The following is a 21,818-nucleotide window of genomic DNA, read 5'->3' as shown; positions in this document are numbered from 1 at the left end:
CTCCTTACTGGCTGTTTAAAGCAATGTCAAAAATGTCGTAATTCTTCCACTCCCGAGTCTTCTTCCCATCCTTGACCGGTATCGAAAGCAGCACCGGCACATCCTGCTCCGACAACCCTCCGTGCGACCGCAGCCGCCGGCCCTCCAGCCCCGACAAGTCGTGCTCCGCCTCCCTCGCGCCCAGCACCGCCCCCTCCGTCGCCACCACCACGAAGTCGCCCTCCCTATCCGCCGGCATCTCCCACCTTGCCGCCGCCTCGGCGCCTTCCAGCGCCGTCTCCACCTCCGCGAACCCGCGCATGTGCGCCACCATCGCCGGGACCTGCGCCGCGTGCGATGCCGGCACGTACACCCGCACGAACCCGCCGAGCGCGCCGTGGTGCGCGACGAACGGGTCCGCGATCGGGCACACGACGCGCGCGCAGCCGGGCCCGCCAAACGCCCGCTCCAGCACGTCCTGCACGTACAGCGGCGGCGCGCCGCCCTTGTCGCTCATCCCGTGGTCGCCGGTGACGCCGACCACCGCGCCGAGCGCGAGACACGCGCCGACCGCGTCGTCCACCGCCGCCATGAACGCGCGCGCCTCGGGGGCGTCGGGTGCGTGGTTGTGCTGCACGTAGTCGGACAGGGTCAGGTAGAGCAGGTCCACGCGGCGCTCGCGCAGCATCCGCGTGCCGGCGTCGAGCACGCACAGCGAGAGGTCCGCCGAGTACTGCTCCGGGCGCGCCGCCCTGCCGAGCCACGCGAGCACCTCCTCGGATGCGAGCTGCGTGGATAGGCAGGACCCCGGGGGGAGGCCGCGCTGGAGGATGCGGCGGAGCTTGTCCTTGGCGGTGACGGCGGTGACGCGGACGCCGCGGGCGGCCATCTCGGCGAGGATGGTGGAGCCGCGCATCAGCGAGTCGTCGAGGATCATGGACTCGGCGCCGGTGGCGCGGTCGAGGAAGTAGTTGGTGGCGATGCCGTGGACGGAGGTGGGCGCGCCGGTGATGATGGAGACGTTGTTGGCGTTGGTCACGGAGGGCATGGAGCACTGGGCGGTCGCGTGGAAGCCGGTGCGCATGAGGGAGGCCATGTTGGGCAGGATGCCCGCGGCGAGGCCGTCGGCCAGATACTCGGGGTCAAAGCCGTCGACGCAGATGATGACGGTGGGCTTTTTCGGCAGTTGATAGGTCCGGCCGTGGAGGGTGACTACAAACAGTCAGTACCGGGACGCAGCGAGCAGGATGGACCAACTCACCAGGTTGCGTATCCGACATGGTGGAAGGTATTGGGCTTTGCTTGTTGTTTTTTTCAAGATGAAAACATTGAAAAGAAACACAGGCATAAATAATCTATTGTATATACTCGCGCCTTGGCGAGCAGCGGGAGATGCAGCTGCTCAGCCTAGCGCGCTGCCGGTGAGAAGTCCGATGGCTACAGCATACCAGAGGAACTAGGAGCGAGATAGTTGCCAAGCCTTTCATGCAGTATTTCAAACCCGAAAACGCCACGGTATGTACACTAGAAAAGTGAAGCGCAACGCTTTGCTCGTGCTGATATAGACAAGGCCGGCGCCCCGTCCCGTCGATGTCGGCGGAGCGGGGCCGGCAGGACAACCGTTTGTTCGTTCCGTCATCATCACCTATGCTTGTGCATTATTCTTCTAGGTCTGCAGTTTCACTTTACAGAAACTCTGACAGATCTGCTTGGTCAACCAAAAAGTCATACGTTCCCATGAAAAAGTTGCTCGGCTCCCCAAACATGCCCAGAACATCATTGTCGTCGGCCGCCAAACTCAGCTTGGGATCCTGCAACGCCGGCTGCGGGTCCGCCGCGTGGATGCCGGTCACCGCGGCCAGCTGCTGCTGCTGCTCTGGCGCCGCCGTGCCCTCCTGGACCTTCATCTTCTGCACCAGGCCGCGCATGCCCTTGGTCATGCTCACCAGCAGGTGCCGCCTGTGCATCCGCGCCGTGACCTTTTCCAGCGCCGCGACCGTGTCCGCGATGAGCGGGCGGATCTCGCTCGTGCGCGCCTGCACGAAGCCGAAGCGCGCCGACGAGACCTTGATGAGGAAGACGATGGAGAAGGCGAGCATCGTGGCGAAGTAGACGGGTAGGCCGTCGAAGAAGGACTGCAGCTCCTCGTCGGCGTTGACGGAGCGCAGGATCGCCGTGGCCGCGCGCACCGCGCCGTTGGCGATCTCGTCGAGCTCCACGACGACGTCGGCGGAGTGCTGCGCCGTGCGGGCGGCCGCGCCGCCGCGGAAGGCGTGAGAGCACAGGTACAGCTTGGAGAAGTGGTACTGCAGCGCGACGCCCTTGCGCGGGTAGTTGCCGATGTGCGGGTTGGGCGCGAAGCGCTCCATCCACTCGGCGCGCAGCGTGTCCATGGCGATGTTGTACCGCCGCAGCGCGGGAAGGTCCGCGTCGCCGAGCGGCCGGTTGACGTCGACGCCGAACGAGTCGACCGCGTCCGAGAGCACCGTCCACCGCAGTACATGGCTTACCAGGCGCGCGTCCTCCTCGGCCGTCGCCGTGGTCTCGCGCGGCAGGTCCAGGAAGCGGCGCACGCTGCGGATCGCCTCGCACTGGCGCGTCAGCGGCGGCCGGCCGAAGGGGATGCTGAAGTGGTGGTCGCAGATGTAGACGAGGTAGTACAGGCGCGCGTGCAGGTACGCCTTGCGGTCGCCGCGGAGAGCGCGGAAGAAGGCCTTGTGCAGCTGCAGCTCCGTCGCCATGCGCACGGCCGTGCCGACGAGCGTCCACGCGACCTCGCCGAGCCAGAAGGCGCCGATGCAGAGCGCCCGGATGTCGTCGACGCTGACGTCCTTGGAGAAGGTTTGCGACGCGCACTGCGACAGGAAGGCCGCGCAGCACGACTGGTAGTCGGGCGAGGCGAGGTGCAACGCCCCGACAGTGGACACGGCCGCGACGAGCAGCGGTGATGAGGAGCGGGCGTACTCGAGCGTCCGCGTCTCGACGTCGCCGAGGATGCGGTATGGGAAGTGGTCAAGTCGGGTTTGGTAGGCGTCAAAGTAGCGTTGCGCTGCTTCCAGTGTGATTATACCGCGTGAGATGATGTCGCTGCAATTGGCAAGCCTTGGCTGCGACTCCCCTTGGGATATGTAAAAGCCTGGAAGAGAGCCGGGACTGGATTCGAGGTCCATGACGATGCTCCAGTTGTTGCCTGTGGGATTAGTCTCTTTCAGAGACTCTGGCTGTGGGTTTCCGAGTTCTGGCTCTTCCGACATCATGGTAGTGTCATCGCCCATGTCTGCGGCCATGGTGGTATCACCTGGGCTATCTGCGTCGCCGTCCAGGAGACGTAGTACTTCGGCAGCGTTGGCGCTGCCAGCAGCTCCAGTGCGAAGAACCGCCTCAATACGGTCGATCCTTTTTTCCATTTGTCCTTTCCAGCTGCAGAAATGCTATGTTAGTAATTGTTCGCTAAATGGGCGCTTTGCAATAAGGCACTTGCACATTGTCGTTCTCGAGCAACATCTGCAGGCTGCGATTGACTGTGCAAGGCAGCCCACGCTTCTTGCAGCGGGTGCAAGGTGGTTGCGAATCTTTCATGTGGCATTTTATCTAGCAATTGGTTAGCATAGCTGTCCTCAACTCAGTTGCTCAGAGATACATCATAGCAGTACACACCTTTTGCTTGCGACACGCGACACACGCGGTTATCTTGCGTGTAATAGTCGGCGGCCCACTAGCCAGTGCTTCATCTTGTCCAACGACCGGCGCAAGGCCGTTGCCAGCAGATGCCGGCATTCCGAGCGATGTATATCAGACCAAGACTGAACTATATAACTGATACGAACCCCAGCAGGAGGCAGGCTGCCGAACGCGAGCAGCAAGGCAACTGGTCTGCCAAGTAACGTTGGCTAGCGTCTAAGCCCTGCAGGAGTGCGCTGGCGTGAGACAGTTGGCCATAAATCTCCGAGACTACGGTAATGTCACCGCAGGATTGTGAGATGCTAACGGATAAGAAGTGCAGTTGGCCGGAGTTGTGTTTGAAAAGTAATGGACTTCTGACCGAGTCCCCCACATCGGGCTTCTCGCCGAGTTTTCTGTGCGTGTCCCATTTCGGCTTAGCGCCTGTTTATCTTCTGCACTGTCGGTGATGGCTTCAAGCTACTACCTTTGGTCATCACTCCATACTCATCAAAGGTAAAGCAGAAAACCGAAAAAACACCAAAAATCGAGTAGCCAAATGACACTCAATGTGGCTCGCTCGCTCAAAATTCCACGGTTCTGAGTGAACTACGTGATGCTGTGGCAAAACTGCGCCTCGGCCTGACTCGCCGCCATATGCTACCTGCTTCAATTCTCACAAGGCATCCCATACTTTCATCGAAAGGGCAATTCATCTCATCGCCAACGAAAATATTTTTCTCGCAGCCCAGCCTCAACAAGATTGCGCGTCTGTAGACGCTTCACTTTACACTATGCTCTAAACCATCACCATCCCCACCTAGCCTACAGACTAGCAGCCGCTGCGCCTTGTGCCAGGCGCAGCCATGCTGTTGGGATGGAAAACCTTATATCTTCATCACGGCTCAGCCCCGCGTTTAACCGATCTCGATATCTCCTCGGCGACTGTGGACCAGGAGCGGCCTCCAGCAAGGCTTCGTCTCATCTCGGGTTACCATGTAATTGTAAAGACCAGCAACATACGCCCATGTATAAAGAAAGGACAGGCCAGCCATCTTAGTCATACTACGAGTCAATAGGTGAGCAACACCCGCATTCAGTATCATCCACATCCCAGACCTGACGATGCTCCTCAAGATGGCCACCATGGCTCACCTCGCAACCGCCAACTTCTTCCGCCCCGCGGAATGGCACAAGCACTCCGGCGTCATCATGGCCTGGCCGGCCGCCGCCAACGACGCCTACCGCGACGACAAGCAGGGCCTCCGGGACGTGACCAAGGACATCAGCACCGTCGCCGAGGCCGTCGCGCTCTTTGAGCCCGTCACGCTCGTCGTCGTCCCCGAGCGGCTCGCCGAAGCTGAAGCCCGCTTCCGCCACCCTTCCTCTTCCTCCTCCTTCAACATCACCCTCCTCCCCGTCGACGGCTACCCCAAGCTAGACCTGTGGATGCGCGACATGGCCCCGACCTTTGTCGTCAACGACGACGACGCCGACGCCCGCCTGCACGCCGTCGACTTCAACTTCAACGGCTGGGGGCACAAGTACCCCACGGACGCTCGCCAGTCGCTGGCGCGCACCATCGCCGGCCGTCGCAGCATTCCGGTGGTGCCGTCGTGGCTCGTCACCGAGGGCGGCTCGCTCGAGGTCGACGGCGACGGGACGCTGCTCATCACCGAGAGCTCCGTGCTCATCGAGAACCGCAACCCGGGACGCGCCCGCGCCGACGTCGAGGCGGAGCTGCGCCGCACGCTCGGCGTCGAGACCATCGTGTGGCTACCCGGCCGGCGCGGCCTCGACATCACCGACGGGCACGTCGACGGCCTCGCGCGCTTCGTCGCGCCGGGGCGGGTCCTCCTCAGCCGGCCCAGCAGCACAGACGACGAGGACGACCCGTTTGTGCAGATGTACCGCGAGGCGCGCGACATTCTCGCGCGCAGCACCGACGCCCGCGGCCGCCGGTTCCGGGTCACAGAGGTCGTGGAGGCGGACCTGCGGAAGATTGGCGCGGATAGGCAGACACGCAAGGACGTGGAGAGCGGCAGGGAGGACTACCCGGCGCTGACGTACGTCAACTACCTGGTCGTCAACGATGGCGTCGTCTTCCCGCAGTTTGGCGACAGGAAGGCGGACAAGGCCGCGCTCAGGGTCATCCAGGACGCGTATCCGGACCGGGAGATTGAGCCCGTGTACATTTATGAGCTGCCATTTTATGGCGGCGGGATCCACTGCTCGACTCAAGAGATACCCGTTCCAAGAAATTAGTAAACAAAAAACATGAAAAATCCGTTCATTCTCCTTCACCCGTCTTTGCGGGCGAGCCGGTTCGTTACAAAAATAGCTGCATGTCTTAGACCGCAATGTCGTACGGCAGTTTCTACCTTGTCTCATCGCGGAAACAAAAGACGACATTGAACCCTAGAAAACAAGTCAAATTTTTTATGCAAGGCAGATCCTCTAATCCCGCAGTTATGCATTCAGCTCTGCGCCAATCTGTCGGGACCTGCTAGTTCCGGGGCCGTTGTGCAGCGCTTATCAGCACAACTCTGTTGACGTTCGCCGAATCCATGTCTCAGTTATTCTAATTACCCACGTTTGCAACTAAAATGTTTTGCTTCTTTTTGACAGGTAAGACATGTGATCCTTGTCATGCCTCGGGAATACCAGAGCCTCGCGCGGGGTGAGCTAAGGAAAACCGCCTTTCGTACTATCCAGGTCTTATCGCGTAAAAGTCCACCACAGGTTTATAGACGATTTAACCGAGATCAAGCACTATATCAGTAAAGTAAATCTGCTGGAAGCCATGTCGTGCGCAAGTAATAAGATGTGGCGTCTATAGCTGCCCCGATAAGCTACTTCACAAGAGAAGGACGGCGGAGGGAGCACGACAACGTTAATTGACATCGCCTATATAGAATGAGGCGTCCAGTCAAAGCGCTTATTAGCGGGACCCTCAATTCTGTGCCTGAACACAAACAAACATGCCGGTATTCTCAGGTCCCGATAGACTTAGCCGACGGGCATTCACAAATTGTGCACATCTCCCTGGCCTACCTCACCCCCCTGAAAAGGGTTTTCCTCGGCAAAGGCCGGCACGGCTTCCTACTGGCAGAGGGGGAACGGACTCCATCTCCAGTCTGGGGAAAGAGAAAATTATTGGATAGTTACTCAGCTGCCAACCTGTCGGCTGAACATGTACGTTTTGTGACGGAGTGGGAGGCAGAAGCTCGTACGGTCGATACCAATTGAGAAATTTAGAGACGGCTAGCCTACCATCGGGAAGCCGATGTCACGAACCAGAGCTGAGGAAAAAGCAAGTCATGGTGAAAGGTGAGGGCAGGGCCATGACCGTAGTCCCGGGTCCTCTCATGTCCTCCGTTGCCGTTGCGGGGTGTGACCGACAGACGAAATGAATCTCCCAAGGACTTGGCATACCTAGAGCGAGTCCACGGGCATTTCGAGTGCATTCATCTATGGCTAGCTGAACCTAACGATCCACGCACCCCAGGTTGATCGTCATAACTGCCGCCTCCTCTCAGTGCAAGTCCCGGAGCTAGAGCAATCTCTTCCTCCAGTAGAGCCATGTATAAGAAGACGTGTATTGCAGCGTGCATATGCACTACCCATCCTATGTGGCCCTTTACTGTACTATTACCCTCCCTCGTCCGGTAGTCCTTCCGTATAAGCCATGGTCCGCCTCCTCGCCCTCGCCCTCGCTCTCCTCAGCAGCACCGGCGTCGTCCGCGCCGCCTGGGCACCCTCGGCCGACACCAAGGCCGTCTGCGACGCTCTCCTCGCGCAGTACCCGGGTAAGCTCGCCTGGGATCCCCTCGGGCCCTACGGCGTCCACACGCTCGCCCGCGCCGGCGCCTACAACTCCGCCAACCTCGACTACTGGAACGCCGCGAGCAGCCTGAACCGCGCCGCCTGCGCCTTCTTCCCGTCGACGACGGACGAGGTCGCCTTCGCCGTGCAGACGCTCAACAAGTACGAGTCGGTGCGCTTCGCGCTCAAGGCCGGCGGGCACAACCCGAACCTCGGCTTCTCCAGCGTCGGCGGCGGCGTCCTGATCGCGTTTCGGCCAAACTTCCAGACGGCGGCGCCGTCCGAGGATGGCGAGGCGGTGGTGATTGGCGCGGGGTGCAAGTGGGAGGACGTGTATAGCGTCTTGCAGCCACTTGGAAAGACGGTCACCGGCGGCCGTCTGGGTGATGTTGGCACGACTGGTCTCATCCTCGGCGGCGGTCTGTCCTACCTCTCTGCCCAGCATGTAAGTGATGATACTGAGCTACCCTCTTCGATTCATTTCCATCTGATCCCCCCCTTTCCATTTACCTCGCCTGTCTGTTTCATCCATGCAGGAGGTATTGCTCACACTTCCCAGGGCTTTGCCTGCGACAATGTCCTCAACTTCGAGACCGTCCTCGCCAACGGCACCGTCGCGCACGCCAACGCCACGTCGAACCCGGACCTGTTCTTCGCCCTCTGCGGCGGCGGCAACCGCTACGCCGTCGCCACCAAGATCACCATGCAAGCCTTCGACTCCGGCGTCGGCGGGCAGATCTGGGGCGGCGTGCGCACCTACACCGAGGACAAGCACGCCGCCGTTCTTGAGGCCGTGTCGCGCTTCACCTCCGAGAACACCGACCCCAAGGCCGCCATCATCCCGACCTTTAACTTTGCCGGCGCCGCTGCCGTGCTCAACGTGCCCTTTATCCTCGTCACCTTCTTCTACGACGATGTTGAGGTGCCGGCGGGCGTGTTTGATGCCTTTGACGCCATCCCGACGCTCAGCGACAACACCGACGTGCGGCCCTTCACGGAGCTCACCGAGGAGATCCTCGGGGGGGACATGAAGGGCCTGCGCTTCCGCATCGGCGTCAACGCGTTCCCCGCGATGCCGGTGGAAAACATGACCGATTTTCTGGTGGATCACTTCGCGCTGATGAAGAGGCGCGCGGCGGCGGCGGCGCTGCTGGAGCCGCTCGACTTCAAGATCTGCTCATTCGCGGTGCAGCCGATGCCGGCGCTGCTGGCGCGCGCGTCGCGGGACCGCAGCGGAGGTGCGGGCAACGCGCTGGGGGTCGACCCGGACCATGGCGACCGCGTATGGGTCGAGTACGACCTGGCGTGGGCGAACCCGCTGTGCGACGAGCTGTGCACGTCGTGGATCAAGAGCATCGTGAAGGAGGCGCACGACCTGCACGCGCAAAAGTACGCGGGCATCTACCCGACCAACTACAAGAGCGGCGACTTGGAGACTCTGAGGTGAGTAGGACTGGGTCCTGGAGAGAGGAATGTTGATTGCTAACTCCTCTTTTGTTTTAGCTACAACCCTATCTTCATGAATGACGCGTTGGACTCGCAGCCCGTGCTGGAGAGTTACGGTGCGCAGAACCGTGCGCGGCTGATGGCGATCCAGTCGGCGTACGATCCTAACGGTTTCCTGATGACCCGACAGAACGGGCCTGCCTTTTAGATGCGGGGATGAACTAGGCCGAGCTTATCTTTCAATGTAACTGCTTGGATTGCTCGTTCATATAGCCTATTATATATGTGTAGATATATGTGTATATACCATGGTGTAACTCTCCGATCTGCTTCGGGATAGACCTTGAGCTGAACTGGTAGACTCGCTGAATAATAGGCGAGAGCAGAACATATATGTGCATCTACTTTTCCAGCCTCACTAGCTGTGCAATGCTATATCAACCCTCTTCATCAGGCTTGGGGGCGTTTCCGTCTCTTATCTCTGTGCAAGTTGCTCGTGTTCCTCGTACCCGTCTCCGAGGTGCCACGACCTCGTCTCAAGTCCAGCATGCGGTATCACCCTCTACCGTGCGTTCGCTTATTATCACAAATAAAACGCGCATCTCGGCACCTAAATGTTCTCCTGCTGTCAAGAAATATTATCGCCTCGGCTCAGCGGTGGCGAGGAAAAAAAAAAGTCAATAGTCGGCGACTTAGTGGCCTCGGAGCCGAAAGGCGCTAACGAGACGTACGATCGGTGGCCCGATGCTTGTGACCAGGTTTTCGGAGCGGCGCGGGACACTAGGGAAGTCAGCCCAGGCTCACGGGCCAGTTGCTTAAAAAAAAATCTGGGACTATGGGGCGCTAAACATTTTCACATGTCGGGAGATGGAAAAAAGATGCAAAGGGGTGGCAACGGGTGGTATACGTAGGGTTTGACTCGTGCTGTAACAATCCTCATTCATGCGGTGGCAGAGGATCACAGGTTGGGCATCACATGCATGAATGATGGCTTGAACCAGTCACGTCGAGTTGGAATGCAAACAGAGGTAAACAGAAAAAAGTCTATTAAGGATAGAAAAACATGTCCAATCGGTAACTCGCTTTTATTGTCATCCAAGTCATCGCCATTTCATGCAATTTGAAAACAGAAGAGAAGAGCCAAATAGACTGAATGCGCGTTGCACCTGTTTCAAGCCGGCAGTCGTAGTCTCCAGACTGGCCCAGCCGTGGAAAGACCAGAGCATGTTGTAGAGAGTGTGTGTGACAGATCGCCTTGGGCTGCAAAGGAGAGTAGCCACAAGAGAAAGACGGAAACCAATCAACAACCGGCAAGTACTGTATGCCCAATAACCCCAAAGATTTTGCGTGGTAAAAAGACAAGAAGAAAGGAGGGAGTATAAAGTCAGACAGAAAAAGAGACATCATCCCAGTTCAAGGCGCCATGACGCGACGTGACCATGTTGGAAAAGAGCATCTCTCGACATGGTGTGACATTGCACCAGGCAAAAGTCATAAAAACGCCGAAAAACGAACCCCAGTTGCCGCAGCCAACGATGGTTTCATATGGAAAAGTAAGGGGAAACCCGGAAAATGAGTTACTGGTTAATCTTCTCCTTGACCTCCTGGGTGACCTCGGCCTTCTTGACAGCGACGTAGCTGGTGGCGAGGGCGAGGGCCTCGTTGCTGACCTGGAACACGGTAGCGACGGCGGCCTTGCCCTGGCCCAGGTAGCCCTTCTCAGCCTGCTTCTTGGCCTCGGCGTTGTAGACCTCGAAGACGTGGTCGCGGCCCTCGAGGCCCTTGTTGTAGGGCAGGAAGACGAGGGCCTTGGCGTCGCTGTAAAGCTCGGCGGTGGGCTTCTTGACGATGGGGAAGGTCTCGTCGATGCGGGAGAGCGTCTTGTCGCCGAGGGAGTCGGCGCGCTGCACGTACGGCGAGACGTACTGGTAGGGCCGCGCGAAGTAGGGGAGGATGGGGGCGGCGAAGGTCTTGTAGGCGGAGTCGCCGAGCTTGATGGAGCGCTGGGCGTAAGTGTTGGAGTGGACGGTGCTAGAGACGGTGTTGACGCTGTCGGAGATGATGGGGTAGTTGAGGAGGTGCTAGAGAGCATGTTAGATGCTAATTTCTTGGTGATGATGATGGGGTTGGATGCAAGCTGTGGCGGGCGCGTACCTGGATGAAAGCAGACTGAGGGGTAGATTCCTCGACGTTGCCGTTGACCTGAGCGACAGCCATTGTGGTGGAGTGTGGCGTTGTAGTGGTGGTGGTGAAGGGTATCTTTTGGGTAGAGGGTAGGATCGAGGATTATGTCCTTGGATTCAGGCGATGTTCGAATGAAGCAAAAAGAAAAGAGCAAATCTAGAGGGAGGAGAGAAGCGTGTGGCAGGCCTTTATCTGTTTCTGGCTCGTCGATACGTGCAAGACGAATTCTTGATTTAGAGCAGGGGTGCAAGGGTGGTTGCGTCTTGGTGGGCGCCACGCATGTGATAGTGGCCACCAAGAAGCAGTCTGGCGATTGCCATTTTTCAGGCAAAAGAAGAATACCTACAAGACACGAGGGCACAAATAGTTATTTATTTATTTTCTACTGCATACGCAGCTTCACACAGTCCACCTGATCCCCTCGTATAAATCTGTAAATCTGCATTTCTTTCTCTTCCCTGGGGCTCGCAGCTGGCAGTGAAGCAAACAGAGGCTAGAGGGAAGGCTGCCAGCTGGCAGCGCCCGTTTGCTGCTCGCAAGCTGCTGGATCGCCGCGACAGCTGGTGGGCCAATCCGCACCTTTGATTGGCCCGTCTTCGCATCCACACCATTCTTGCCTACGCTTGCGATTCTGGATTCTAGCATGTGAAAGCCTCAAAGCCACCCCTTCCCTTGCTCCTCCACCACCAAACCTCCCTCTGATTCATCCAAAGATCTAATCTATTCCCAGCGCTACCGCTCCATACCTTAACGCTAGTATGTCGCACAGCCAAGCCGCCTCGAGTCTAGAGAGGTCTCTCGCCTACACCTACGCCTACGCAGGCTCCCTTTTCCGGCGCGCGCTCGGATCCACCATCTGTCACAATCTACTGTTGCCACCAACCCGTGCCAACGCTCTCTCCTCGCCCAACCGCTGCGGCCACGACGTGTCCTGCGACGGTTTTCTTGGATGGGAGGGGCCTAAAAATGGTACCTTTGTCTGCATACGCCACTAGGTCCCAACGTCCAAGGCCGTGTCGTGATGGTATCAAGGGGTGGCAAGCCTTATCCCGCACGAGAAATTGTCGGACGCTGCCCAGCATGTACTCGCACTACAGAATATGCATGTTATCAACGACAACGCACTTCTATCTGCCGCCACATTGTAGTGCCCGGAAATGCGGACTGATACATACACGAACCTGCTTCAGGATGGCATGTCACACCTCACCGTGCGTATCGCAGAATGGGCACAAATCATCTGCCGTTCCGTCGACAGCATTCCCACGATAACAGCGCCGCCGGCCTACTCAATTGAGTGTCGATGTGGACAATCAGCGTAATGCTGCACTGAATTGTGCCAAATTTCTACCCCATGATACGACATTCTGCCGCTCTCTCGTCTGTGGCTTGCAGCGATAAGCATAGCCAAGCTATTGTGCTGTTGGGGGCGTGGCTCTATTTGCGTTGCTGATAACACCACCGTCAGACCTTGTCACAGAACCACCACCCAGCCTCCTATCTTGTGCTACACCGCGGGCCAATCTTGACTCACCTCACCGCTGACAGGTCTGAGCTAATCCAGTTGGTCTTTCGTTGCTTCGATACAAGGCACTGAATCTAATACCCGTGTTGCTCTCGGGAACCCCAGGTCAGCTCCAATGAACAGATGCTAGCATGAACTCTGTTTACGAAAAGCAACCGGAACTACAGCACTAGCATACCATACCAGGTTTTATTAGCATGGCGAAATTGCTCACCACATGTTTGCCATCATGGGCCTATCATATTCATAGACGGAGGTGAGCTTGCGACGAGTACAGCCGCACCAGTTTCCGTGTTCGGCCTGAGCGCCAGCCGTCTACTCGGTCGCCACAAGGCCGGCGCTCCTCCGGGACGGTAATTACGTACAGCCGCAACGAGCGGTTTTTCCCATTCAATTCAGCTACTAGCTTCCAACTACGCCACCCGCAGCTAGCCCGTGAAGGCCGAGATGGCATCGGGCCAGAAGAATGGACTTGGTGCAAAGCTGGGTCCAACAAAAATGGGTTGTCGGTTCCAACCAGGTAGCAAAATGCGCCAGATGGGAAACTCCGTTCCCAGCTACGGAGGGTTTACGAAGCGGCCATTGCCCTCTTTTATTATTAACTAGCTGTTGCCCGGCGGCTGTGGCATCGCATGACATGCTTGGCGTCTGGGTCCTCTCTCCCTTGTCGACAACGGCCTCCCTTGGAAGGACAACAAACCAGGTTTCAGATCAGGCGTCAATTTTTTAATGGCATCCAGTCCCTCGCGGAGCCTGCTTCCGAGGATCCATACCATCCCATCCATCAAATGTCGCCTCGTCTCGCAAGTCTAAATCGGGCTCACCCAACTTAGTGTGGATCGTCACCGTTGTCCACTGTCACCACATCACCCACCTTCACATGTCAGAATCGCCGAACCCTGTCGTATAATTTACTTGCAAAGCAGACATATCAAAAAACTACAATTTGTTCATCGAATTTCAGTCTATTTTGCCCGGATTTTTCTTCGACTGACTCAGGGGAGAGAGGATTTTCAAGCACATGATTGATATTGTGCGTTGGGTGGGCTGTTCCCTCGTCAACATGTCCGTCAATGACATCCGGAAGGGTCCTGGTGGCACGCGCCGCCTTCGTCCAACGCTCCCGGAATCAGGGCGCTCTATGCATGTGGAAAACTTGCCATGCAAGTTTTCTTGTTGAGCCCAATTGCCCAATAGACGCCTCGTCCTTCAGCCATTTCAACAACCGGGAAAGCCAAAAAGCAGATCCCTCTCCCGCCTACTCTTCCGCTCCGTTGTACCCCGCCTAGCCTCCTCGTCGCAGCCGAATGTAGCATATAGCCGGTGTGCTCTGTTGATTCAATTGGCTCCGATTCACAAGGCTGACAGCGGCAATCTGTCTTTTGGTCCCAGGCGCAACTTGCCTCGGATGAACGACTTGCACATCATCTGTGATAGTGGCACGATGGCTGCTCGTGCTCGAAACAAAGGGCTAAGCGAGAACACGATGGTGATGCACACAACCAATTTCCCTATACCTCTTCCAGAGACGGCCGAGGGAGCACACCACTTAGTTGCAGAAGGCACATCTGCATACATCCCTCGGCCAAGCAGCTGCATCTTTCAATGCAACACCCCGACCTGTTCTGCCTATAGCGCCGCGGGACGGTGGCCAGCTCCACCATCTGCAGGCTGTGTTGGCATTCATTCATGTGGCTAATATAGCAGACAGCTTCTCTACTCTCTGTATGGCTGTCAGCATGACTGAATGCACCATAACCAGAGGACTCGTTTTGGGGGCAGAAGACCCCTGCATTTTGTGACACTTCAACTTGCATGAAGCTGGACCATATCCTTGCAGGTATTCTCCGATATTTACATTAATCTATCCTGCATACAGAGAGCAGCATGGGAGCTTTCCGTGACAAGGCCCCATCACGGGCGGGCCGGATGACATCGTGCCCCCGAACCCGATCAGAGCAACGAAGCCCTTACGAAGGCTACGTGACATGAACCCAACCAAGCACGCAGTGCAGATCTCCCTGGTCAGGACAAAAAGAGTTGGCACTGGTCGCCTCTCTAGGAAACGATGGGCAACCCAACCACTGCGGCTCTGGTCGATTGAAAAGGTTCCCCCGGGCTCTCCACGATCAGCTCTCCATTTCACTTTTCCTAGGCGCAGTTAACGCTGCTACTATAGTAGACGGCACGCAAGATTCGTTCCTGGTCGGGCGGCCCTTGAGTTTTCTATACTGCCCCATTGGCGGCACGGCGCGAGGGTGGCATACCCCTCGGGTCACTCTCTTGATAATGGTTAGTCAACCCCGCAACCATCCAAAGGTATTCTGCCCGGTCCTGGTGCAGAGACCTCATCTGTACTTTCTGCCTGGCAAGGCGGCGTTGGGATGGACGACTCTGTAATGCCTTGTCAGAGCGGATGGTCTGACAAATGTCCGCTCCTCGACGCAGAGCTCGCATTTGACCTTTCTTCTCGGCTCGATGTGTACAATGTCCTGATGACGCATCAGTCGATACCCCGATCTAAACATGGAATTACAGCCCTCGTAGGGGCAGATAAACGGGTTTATGAGGCTCTCTGAGACTAACGGCTCCGTCGGGCATTTACTGGCTTCGATGCTCGCTGCCGAGGCGGTATGATCGCGACTGTTGACGGCATCGTCTAACGGGTCCATTATAGGATGCGTGAAGCCACTCTTCTCTTCGACTCCCCAGTGGCGAAGCACCTCCACTGACCAGTCCTCCATGGTGCATGAAGAGCCGTTGTTGGGATTGTTAAACGTCCGAAAGAGTGTCCTCCAGTCCGGCGACGCAAGAAAGCAATGCAGCATCCACCGGTCGATTCGGTCAAAGAGCGAGTCGTCTGGCGGAATTCGCGGAAACCATTGAGGCTTGACGTACATTGGAAGTAGGGTCATGTTACTCTGCAAGAGAATTTATATGGTGTTGTTGTCTTGCAGCCTATGCTGTGTCAACAGGTGAAGCCTGGCTGTCAGGTGGGATGTGTATGCCACGCGCATCTTGGCGCTCAGCTGGCAGCTTCGGCAGTTGGCGAACCACGGGCTCGGTCGAGTGATGAAGTGGCCATGCGCGAACGGCGGCGGCGGCGGATCGTTGTCGTCTTTTGCATCTGCGAGGCACCCCAGCGCGAGCTGCAATCTATGTGCGTGCTCTGTCCACTCGTTGCTCTGCGATGACAGGCCTGGTAGGAGCTCTGATACGGTAGCTTCCTCGACAAGTATGGCTGCTCTGTACACAGCCTCGGCCAAGTTTGGATCAGCCGAGGATTCGCGTTTTCGGAAAGCTGCTGCGATGCCAGCCATATCAGAATCAGCCATTGCATAACTGGCGGTTGAGTTACCGTCCACATCGGTTTTCACTCGCCACTGTCCCTGACTCTGTAGGGGATGGCAGACTTGTGTCCGCAGCAGGGTCGCCGGGGACGGTGCCTGCTCAGCCCCGTAATGAGACCCTCGCGTGCTCGTCAGGTCTGGCTGCAGGCTTTCTGGAGGTCGCGGACGCCGCGAGCAAATATCTGAAGCTTCTTGCGCACGGTCCTCAGCGCCCACGGTTCTCCAAGCGTTGGCGCCTGGCCGCACTGGTGCTGGAATACATGGGCCGCGAAGTCGGCCGCGGATCCGTATGTCTGGTCTAAGTGACAGCCGCCAAAAGAATGATTGTCCACCAGGTGTCTGCCAAGGGCCACGGCGTCGACAAATATGCCACCCGTGAAACGGCCGTTCTTAGCGATCTCGCAGAACAGACACCGGCTCTCAACGCTAGAGAGCTGGTCGATCCCGAGCACATTCGAGCACGACCACGCCTCTTCCGGTGGCAGCTTTGCCACAGCATGAGGCATGCCTAAATTGAAATTAACACCAGCGGGAGCTCAGGTAAGATCATTTTGGGAAGAGGCGGGGGAGACGAACGGCTCGATAGCCCAGTTTCCCACTCACAGTTGGCCGTCGCATCTTGCTCTGGAGAGGGCAACATCGCTTGCTCCCAGTGCATGCTGCCTGGGCTTGGGACCGGCATACCTGCCGGCGAATGGCGACCCATTTGCGGGCTGACCCATACCCCGGCTGGCGAGTTTCAACCGCTGTTTTGCGGCCACGAGCCGCCACCACCGGAGAGCTGCGACGCAATCGTCGAGATGTTATGCGCCATGCTCCGCATGAGGTCCATCTGCTCGTCGTGACTATCTCTACGAGTCGTGACTGTCTCTACGGGCCGTGTCCAACATCGCGAGCGCCGCCCCGAACGAGGATTGCTGCAGTTGTTGACTCGACTCCGTGCTGTGATAAGACCGGAGCAGGGCGTCGCTTGCAGACGCGATGCTGTCAAGCTGGTGCTTGATATCCCGACTAATTGTCAGATTCTCATGCGCAGTAGAGCTAAAACATCCCAATTTAGTAAATTGCCTCTTGATTTAGGCTACACCTGGGTGTACGCACAGAGTCAACCTCGATAACGAGTTTCCAATTGCCTATCTATAGTCAGTGATCCGGACGGCTATCTCGTAATAGATCTTTGTTCGTCGCGATTTTCATCTTGCGGGCAAACTCACGCACATCGGACCATACGCTAAAATTAAGTCTATGGCGGGCTGCGCTCCAGGCCGCGACATCTTGCTCGCACAGCGTCACGCGCCGCTCAAGCACCGAAGCGACGACTCGGTGGTCCCAGACAAATCGCCGCTACTTGCTCTCATATCGCACGTCCCTGAAGAACCGCCTGCGCCGGGCGATGACCAGCTCGCAGAGGAGGGCGGTAGCATTCCCTGAGATGCGGGAGTCTGCAGCCGAGGCGGGAAGGGCGCATTGTGGCGTGATTGCCGCAGCAGGCGCTCAACTTCCTGCAGTGTCGACACGAGGGACTCGAGCTCGAAGTTGAGTGTGTTGACCTTGGTGCTGGCCACTTTATACGCCGCGAAGAAGGCCTTGAGGATGGTGAGTCCGGACACGGCCTGCCCAGCGAGGCCACCGATGGCCAGCGCCAACCCGGCGACTTCCATCGTTTCTTGTTCAGCGTTGAAACCATGCACTCGTAGGATATTTCTTTGATGTAGGATAAGAAGTTATTAAGCATCTTTGGAAGGGACCTTATTACAGCTCATGATACTTGCAGAGTGCCCTCGTGGCAGCAAGAAACTCCTGCTTAATAAAAATATTGGTCAAAAACTTTTTTCTACCATAAATGAACTGCATATAATCGTAGCGGACGTGCAGATTCAAATGCGTTGCCGCGATGTATTTGGTATAGGGTAGCTACGATAACTAGGATGTTGCAAGAACAAGCTGCGTATCCTTGCTTCTGCGACGAAAGCTGGAGCGTGCCCGGGGTTGTACTGTTTGATATGCATACCGTCAACACTTCGGAAGCGCTCGAGTGACTGTTATTAGACGACAGAACTTTTTGACATCGGGCTTGATATGTCCACTCGGCGCGAGTGTGAACTGTGTAGGGCAAAAAGGAGCTCTGCGTACAATCCATAGAATAGCAGCGCAAACGAGAGCGTAAAACGAAAAATTTGCACGTTGCTCCTTTAAATTTTCATGTGCAGTGGCGCTGGCAAGCTTATTGCAGGCACTCAAAAGTTACGGCGGTGAGCGAGCTGACCAATTCAACGACAGCATCGGAAAAGCAGCATTGGGCGCCGGAGGATACGTTTGCCATCGTGTTAGCCGCGCTCTCCTTCACCGCATCATGCAGCCTTCCTTCCATGGGGGCTGAAAAATTCTCCGTCCGAAGGTTTTTTTTTTCTACAGCAGGACACGCGGGACTACCAATGTTGCTTCTGTAGAATCCCTCGGTGGCGGGAAGACCAGTGGAGATGTGGGAATCTGCTTGGATGCTGGATGCCAGAAAGCATAAACATGCGCCATCGGATAGGACCATGGGCAGGACGAGAGATATCATACGAGTCTCCCAATGCCTGTTGGGCCAACAAGTAGGCGGTGAGTTGCATGCGGGACCGGTGTAAAAAACAATAGAATAATAATATCTGTTCGCCGCCTTTCTTCCGTTATATGTCGTTTCGAATGTAGTTCGAGGGTATAATAACAGCGGGAATAAGCAAGGGGGCTCGCCATTGTGGCGAAAAAAAAAGTTTCGCCCGTGCCGAAAATCAAGATTTGATCAGGACTCATAGGATGTCTCCGAAGGTCTCGCCACACGCGACGGAAAGAGGTAATTATAGGTTGTGCACAGCCGACGCGGTACAGTTTGTTTGATGTGCCGCGGAATAACTAGATAGAATGTCTTGAATTCGAAGGGAGATGAAGCAGGATCATCCTGTGCTAGACAGCCTTGTTGAGTTGGGTTGAAAGGCGGACCAGGTTGGAGGAGCTGGCTGGTCTTTTCATCCCTTGGCTGAGGTTGGCGCCACGGGGCGAGAAAAAGGAAGAAACGAGTTGCTTGGCACAGGCATTGGCCAATGGGCTGAAGAAGGAAAAGCAAAAATTGAAGACGAAAAAAACTACAAGAAAAATAAAATAGCAGCGGTCTGTGATGAGACACAGAGGTAAAGATGGAAAAAGCAAAACAAGCTCCGATCAGCCTGGGGATGCAACTCGCGTGGCACCTTTGCTGGAGCAGGTTTGCGACAAGCATTGATAAATAGGCGCCCGCTTGCAATGTTTCGATTGAGATGGCCGATCTGGACTGCTCCGGACGACTGATTCAGCTGTGATGTGCTTGTGATTCCAGCCGCTACACCACCGGCCGTATATTAAGTTATACCGAAGAGGCTGTCTTGATTTTCCTTCCCTGTTATCGCTGCCAAAGGCATTCTCAGTAATTCGTAGAAATTCTGCAAACAAGCGAAATTGCTGGCGATGCAAGATGTGAGGAAGCTCATTAGTAAAGAATGGGGGTTCACTGGTGAGTTTTTGATTTGTTCCTTCGTTTCGGAGGGACCTTCTTTCATGCAGCAGGGTGACGTATACGCGGACTGCTGCACGTCAAAGGCAAATTACATTTCGTGACGCCCGAAAGGTGAGGCTGGCTTGCAGCGTGGGTGGGCTCGGACCTTTTCATGCCTTTCGCTGGCCACAAGCGGGTACGGCCGTATCATGCGAGGACAGGTTGATGACCCAAGCATGTTTTTGTAAGTGATCGTCATTCGAGAAGTTGCAAGCCTGGCCAGATGGGAAAGGGCTCATCGGCAGCTGATAGGTGTGTTGCTGGCGGGGGAGGGGGGGAGAGAGTGAGAGGGCGGTGTTGGTGGGTGGTCAAGGCGACGGCAGTGCTCTCCTGACGGCACTGGACCAAGCGATTGCCGAGGAAAAAAAAAGGCAATTAGAAGAGTCGCAATGACACGATCCCATTGGCTTGTACCTGTGAGTGTCCGTATGCGCTCCTTGAATGAGTTATTTTTCGAAAGGCGCACTCGCCACAACACCAGCGCATTGCAAGAGAGCAATTAACACAAATCTCAGTCGACGCCTTTCGTCTCGTTCTCGATGAGAGACAATAGTATCAATCCAGTAATAACGCACCCGCTTGAAACGAACCGGCCCGTAGGCGGCACATGGCAAGGTAGGGAGACTAGCGACTGGGCATGCTGGGATCTGGGCGAGCTAGACTGGGATCTGAGGCGCTAGCCATTTCTTTTCCAGGTTACCCCTGGACCAGGGGCAGCGCGATTCTGGTTCTGGAGTTGCAACACCAACAAGCTGCTGACGGGCAGCTGCAGGAGTTGCAGGCGTTGCAGGAGTTGCAGGCTCTGACACCCTGCTCTGTTGCTGTGCTGGTAATTTGCATGCTGCATATGTAGTGGCCTCGTACTGGTAGTAATCTGTATTGGTTAGGCAGGGTCGCGTTGATCGCTGCGTGCCTGCTTTCGCTCGAGCGCAACCAGATTGCCATCCTTTTTTTGGGCCTGCGATCGGCTGGTGTGTGTCGTCTTGACACACTGGCTGTTCCCGCCGCCATCTCCAACACACTAACTCTACATGTCGAAACGACTAAGTTAATTCGGGTTGCGTAGAAGACTGAATGGGCGAAGCTGACTCCAAATCGCACAGTTTGTTTGAGAATCTTCCATGGACCAGCTGAAGAGCACTGAATTAGCACTTGTCCGTATGACGAGCAGACTATTGGCGCCATCACCTGCATTAGTATCCGTACCTGGATAGCGACGTCACAGCAGTAGCGGACCTCGATAACGAGCACCATCAAATAGTCTGTAATATTGCGACGATATCAATTCAATGTAGGGATACTTGACCGACAGGTGTTGGTGGGGTTTTGGCATTGAACATGGCCAAGAACCAACGCCGAGAATGTTGGGAATTAATAAAGTTGCTCATCGTGCAGGTTAAATGCGTGACGCGTATCGCAGATGGGCTGCAGATGATTCAAGTTTGAAATATATTGCGCGTGGTCTGCCTCCTCGTTTTATGCAAGTTGATGCAGAGGAGACGTACGAATATTAGGTACCAGGTCTCGCGCGGGGCCTCCACTCGTCGTCTGTGTCTGTTTGCTGGCGGTTGCTTTCTTAGTAAGGCGGCAACGGCAGCTGGCAGATATATCCGTGCAAGCAAGACAAACGGACGAGCTTCATCATCAGCAACTGGTCAAGGATACTCCGCACAGTACTTTTATCGGTCGCCCCAAGTTCAATATATAGCGGGCAAAGAGTTAAAAGAAGCGAGAAGGGCTTGGCTGCAACCACTAACAATATCCAGGTACCAGGTACAGGTACTGGAACAACTCAACGCCATCGCAGGTAGGGGGCAAGCCAGCAACCCACATACAGTAAGTAGGGTGCTGATTGTGCTTTCTTTTCAAGAAAACACGGCTGCCAGTCCTTCCTCTTCATACACAAGTCTTCTTCCTTCCTTCTTCGTTCTTCTCTCCCGCTGCGGAGAGACGTGTCACTTTTTGCTTCTTCGCTGATATGTCTTAGTTAGCAGTCTGCTGTCTGTTCGTCCGCCTTCCCCACCAACCCGGGCGGACATTGACGAACAATTTACTTTGTTCAGCGCCCTGCTGATGAAGGACTGGCTGGACTCAAGAGCCGTGGAGTTCAATTTGGTCTCTATTCAAGAGGCCCCTGCGCGGCGCCACAAGCGCCTCACTCTAGCGGCCTGGTGCTAGGACTCTGGCCAGAAACTTTGCACCAACCGAGTACAGAGTACAAGGCGGCTTCCAGCTTTGCGCACTCTCCTTTTTCGCCCCTATACTGCGTACGCTCATC

General features: G+C 56.3%; 8 protein-coding genes across 8 annotated transcripts; 2 read left to right on the top strand and 6 right to left on the bottom strand.

Moving 5' to 3' along the window:
- Positions 1–4: 4 nt before the first annotated feature.
- On the bottom strand, positions 5–1,259 carry ISF_06754 (Phosphonoacetate hydrolase; the record flags this gene model as incomplete). The annotated part of the gene is made up of 2 exons (XM_018850358.1): positions 5–1,191; positions 1,241–1,259. 2 exons carry the CDS (start codon positions 1,257–1,259, stop codon positions 5–7), a joined length of 1,206 nt encoding a protein of 401 aa, XP_018702398.1.
- A 405-nt stretch (positions 1,260–1,664) lies between these two features.
- ISF_06753 (Fungal specific transcription factor) lies at positions 1,665–3,266 on the bottom strand (the record flags this gene model as incomplete). Its single annotated transcript, XM_018850357.1, has 1 exon — positions 1,665–3,266. One exon carries the CDS (start codon positions 3,264–3,266, stop codon positions 1,665–1,667), a length of 1,602 nt encoding a protein of 533 aa, XP_018702397.1.
- A 1,510-nt stretch (positions 3,267–4,776) lies between these two features.
- On the top strand, positions 4,777–5,904 carry ISF_06752 (Peptidyl-arginine deiminase, Porphyromonas-type; the record flags this gene model as incomplete). Its single annotated transcript, XM_018850356.1, has 1 exon — positions 4,777–5,904. One exon carries the CDS (start codon positions 4,777–4,779, stop codon positions 5,902–5,904), a length of 1,128 nt encoding a protein of 375 aa, XP_018702396.1.
- A 1,423-nt stretch (positions 5,905–7,327) lies between these two features.
- On the top strand, positions 7,328–9,118 carry ISF_06751 (FAD-binding, type 2; the record flags this gene model as incomplete). The annotated part of the gene is made up of 3 exons (XM_018850355.1): positions 7,328–7,909; positions 8,024–8,907; positions 8,968–9,118. The coding sequence occupies 3 exons, from the start codon at positions 7,328–7,330 to the stop codon at positions 9,116–9,118; spliced, it is 1,617 nt and encodes a 538-aa protein (XP_018702395.1).
- A 1,369-nt stretch (positions 9,119–10,487) lies between these two features.
- On the bottom strand, positions 10,488–11,127 carry ISF_06750 (perilipin-like protein MPL1; the record flags this gene model as incomplete). Its single annotated transcript, XM_018850354.1, has 2 exons — positions 10,488–10,991; positions 11,065–11,127. The coding sequence occupies 2 exons, from the start codon at positions 11,125–11,127 to the stop codon at positions 10,488–10,490; spliced, it is 567 nt and encodes a 188-aa protein (XP_018702394.1).
- Positions 11,128–15,552: 4,425 nt separating this feature from the next.
- Positions 15,553–15,954, bottom strand: ISF_06749 (hypothetical protein; the record flags this gene model as incomplete). The annotated part of the gene is made up of 1 exon (XM_018850353.1): positions 15,553–15,954. One exon carries the CDS (start codon positions 15,952–15,954, stop codon positions 15,553–15,555), a length of 402 nt encoding a protein of 133 aa, XP_018702393.1.
- A 146-nt stretch (positions 15,955–16,100) lies between these two features.
- Positions 16,101–16,475, bottom strand: ISF_06748 (hypothetical protein; the record flags this gene model as incomplete). The annotated part of the gene is made up of 1 exon (XM_018850352.1): positions 16,101–16,475. One exon carries the CDS (start codon positions 16,473–16,475, stop codon positions 16,101–16,103), a length of 375 nt encoding a protein of 124 aa, XP_018702392.1.
- Positions 16,476–17,258: 783 nt separating this feature from the next.
- Positions 17,259–17,630, bottom strand: ISF_06747 (hypothetical protein; the record flags this gene model as incomplete). Its single annotated transcript, XM_018850351.1, has 1 exon — positions 17,259–17,630. One exon carries the CDS (start codon positions 17,628–17,630, stop codon positions 17,259–17,261), a length of 372 nt encoding a protein of 123 aa, XP_018702391.1.
- Between the last annotated feature and the right edge of the window lie 4,188 nt (positions 17,631–21,818).

Source organism: Cordyceps fumosorosea, assembly GCF_001636725.1.
Source record: "Cordyceps fumosorosea ARSEF 2679 chromosome Unknown scaffold_18, whole genome shotgun sequence".
NCBI classification, from domain to species: domain Eukaryota; kingdom Fungi; phylum Ascomycota; class Sordariomycetes; order Hypocreales; family Cordycipitaceae; genus Cordyceps; species Cordyceps fumosorosea.
Note: the sequence above shows the minus strand (reverse complement) of the source record. Positions and strands in the feature narration are given on the sequence as shown.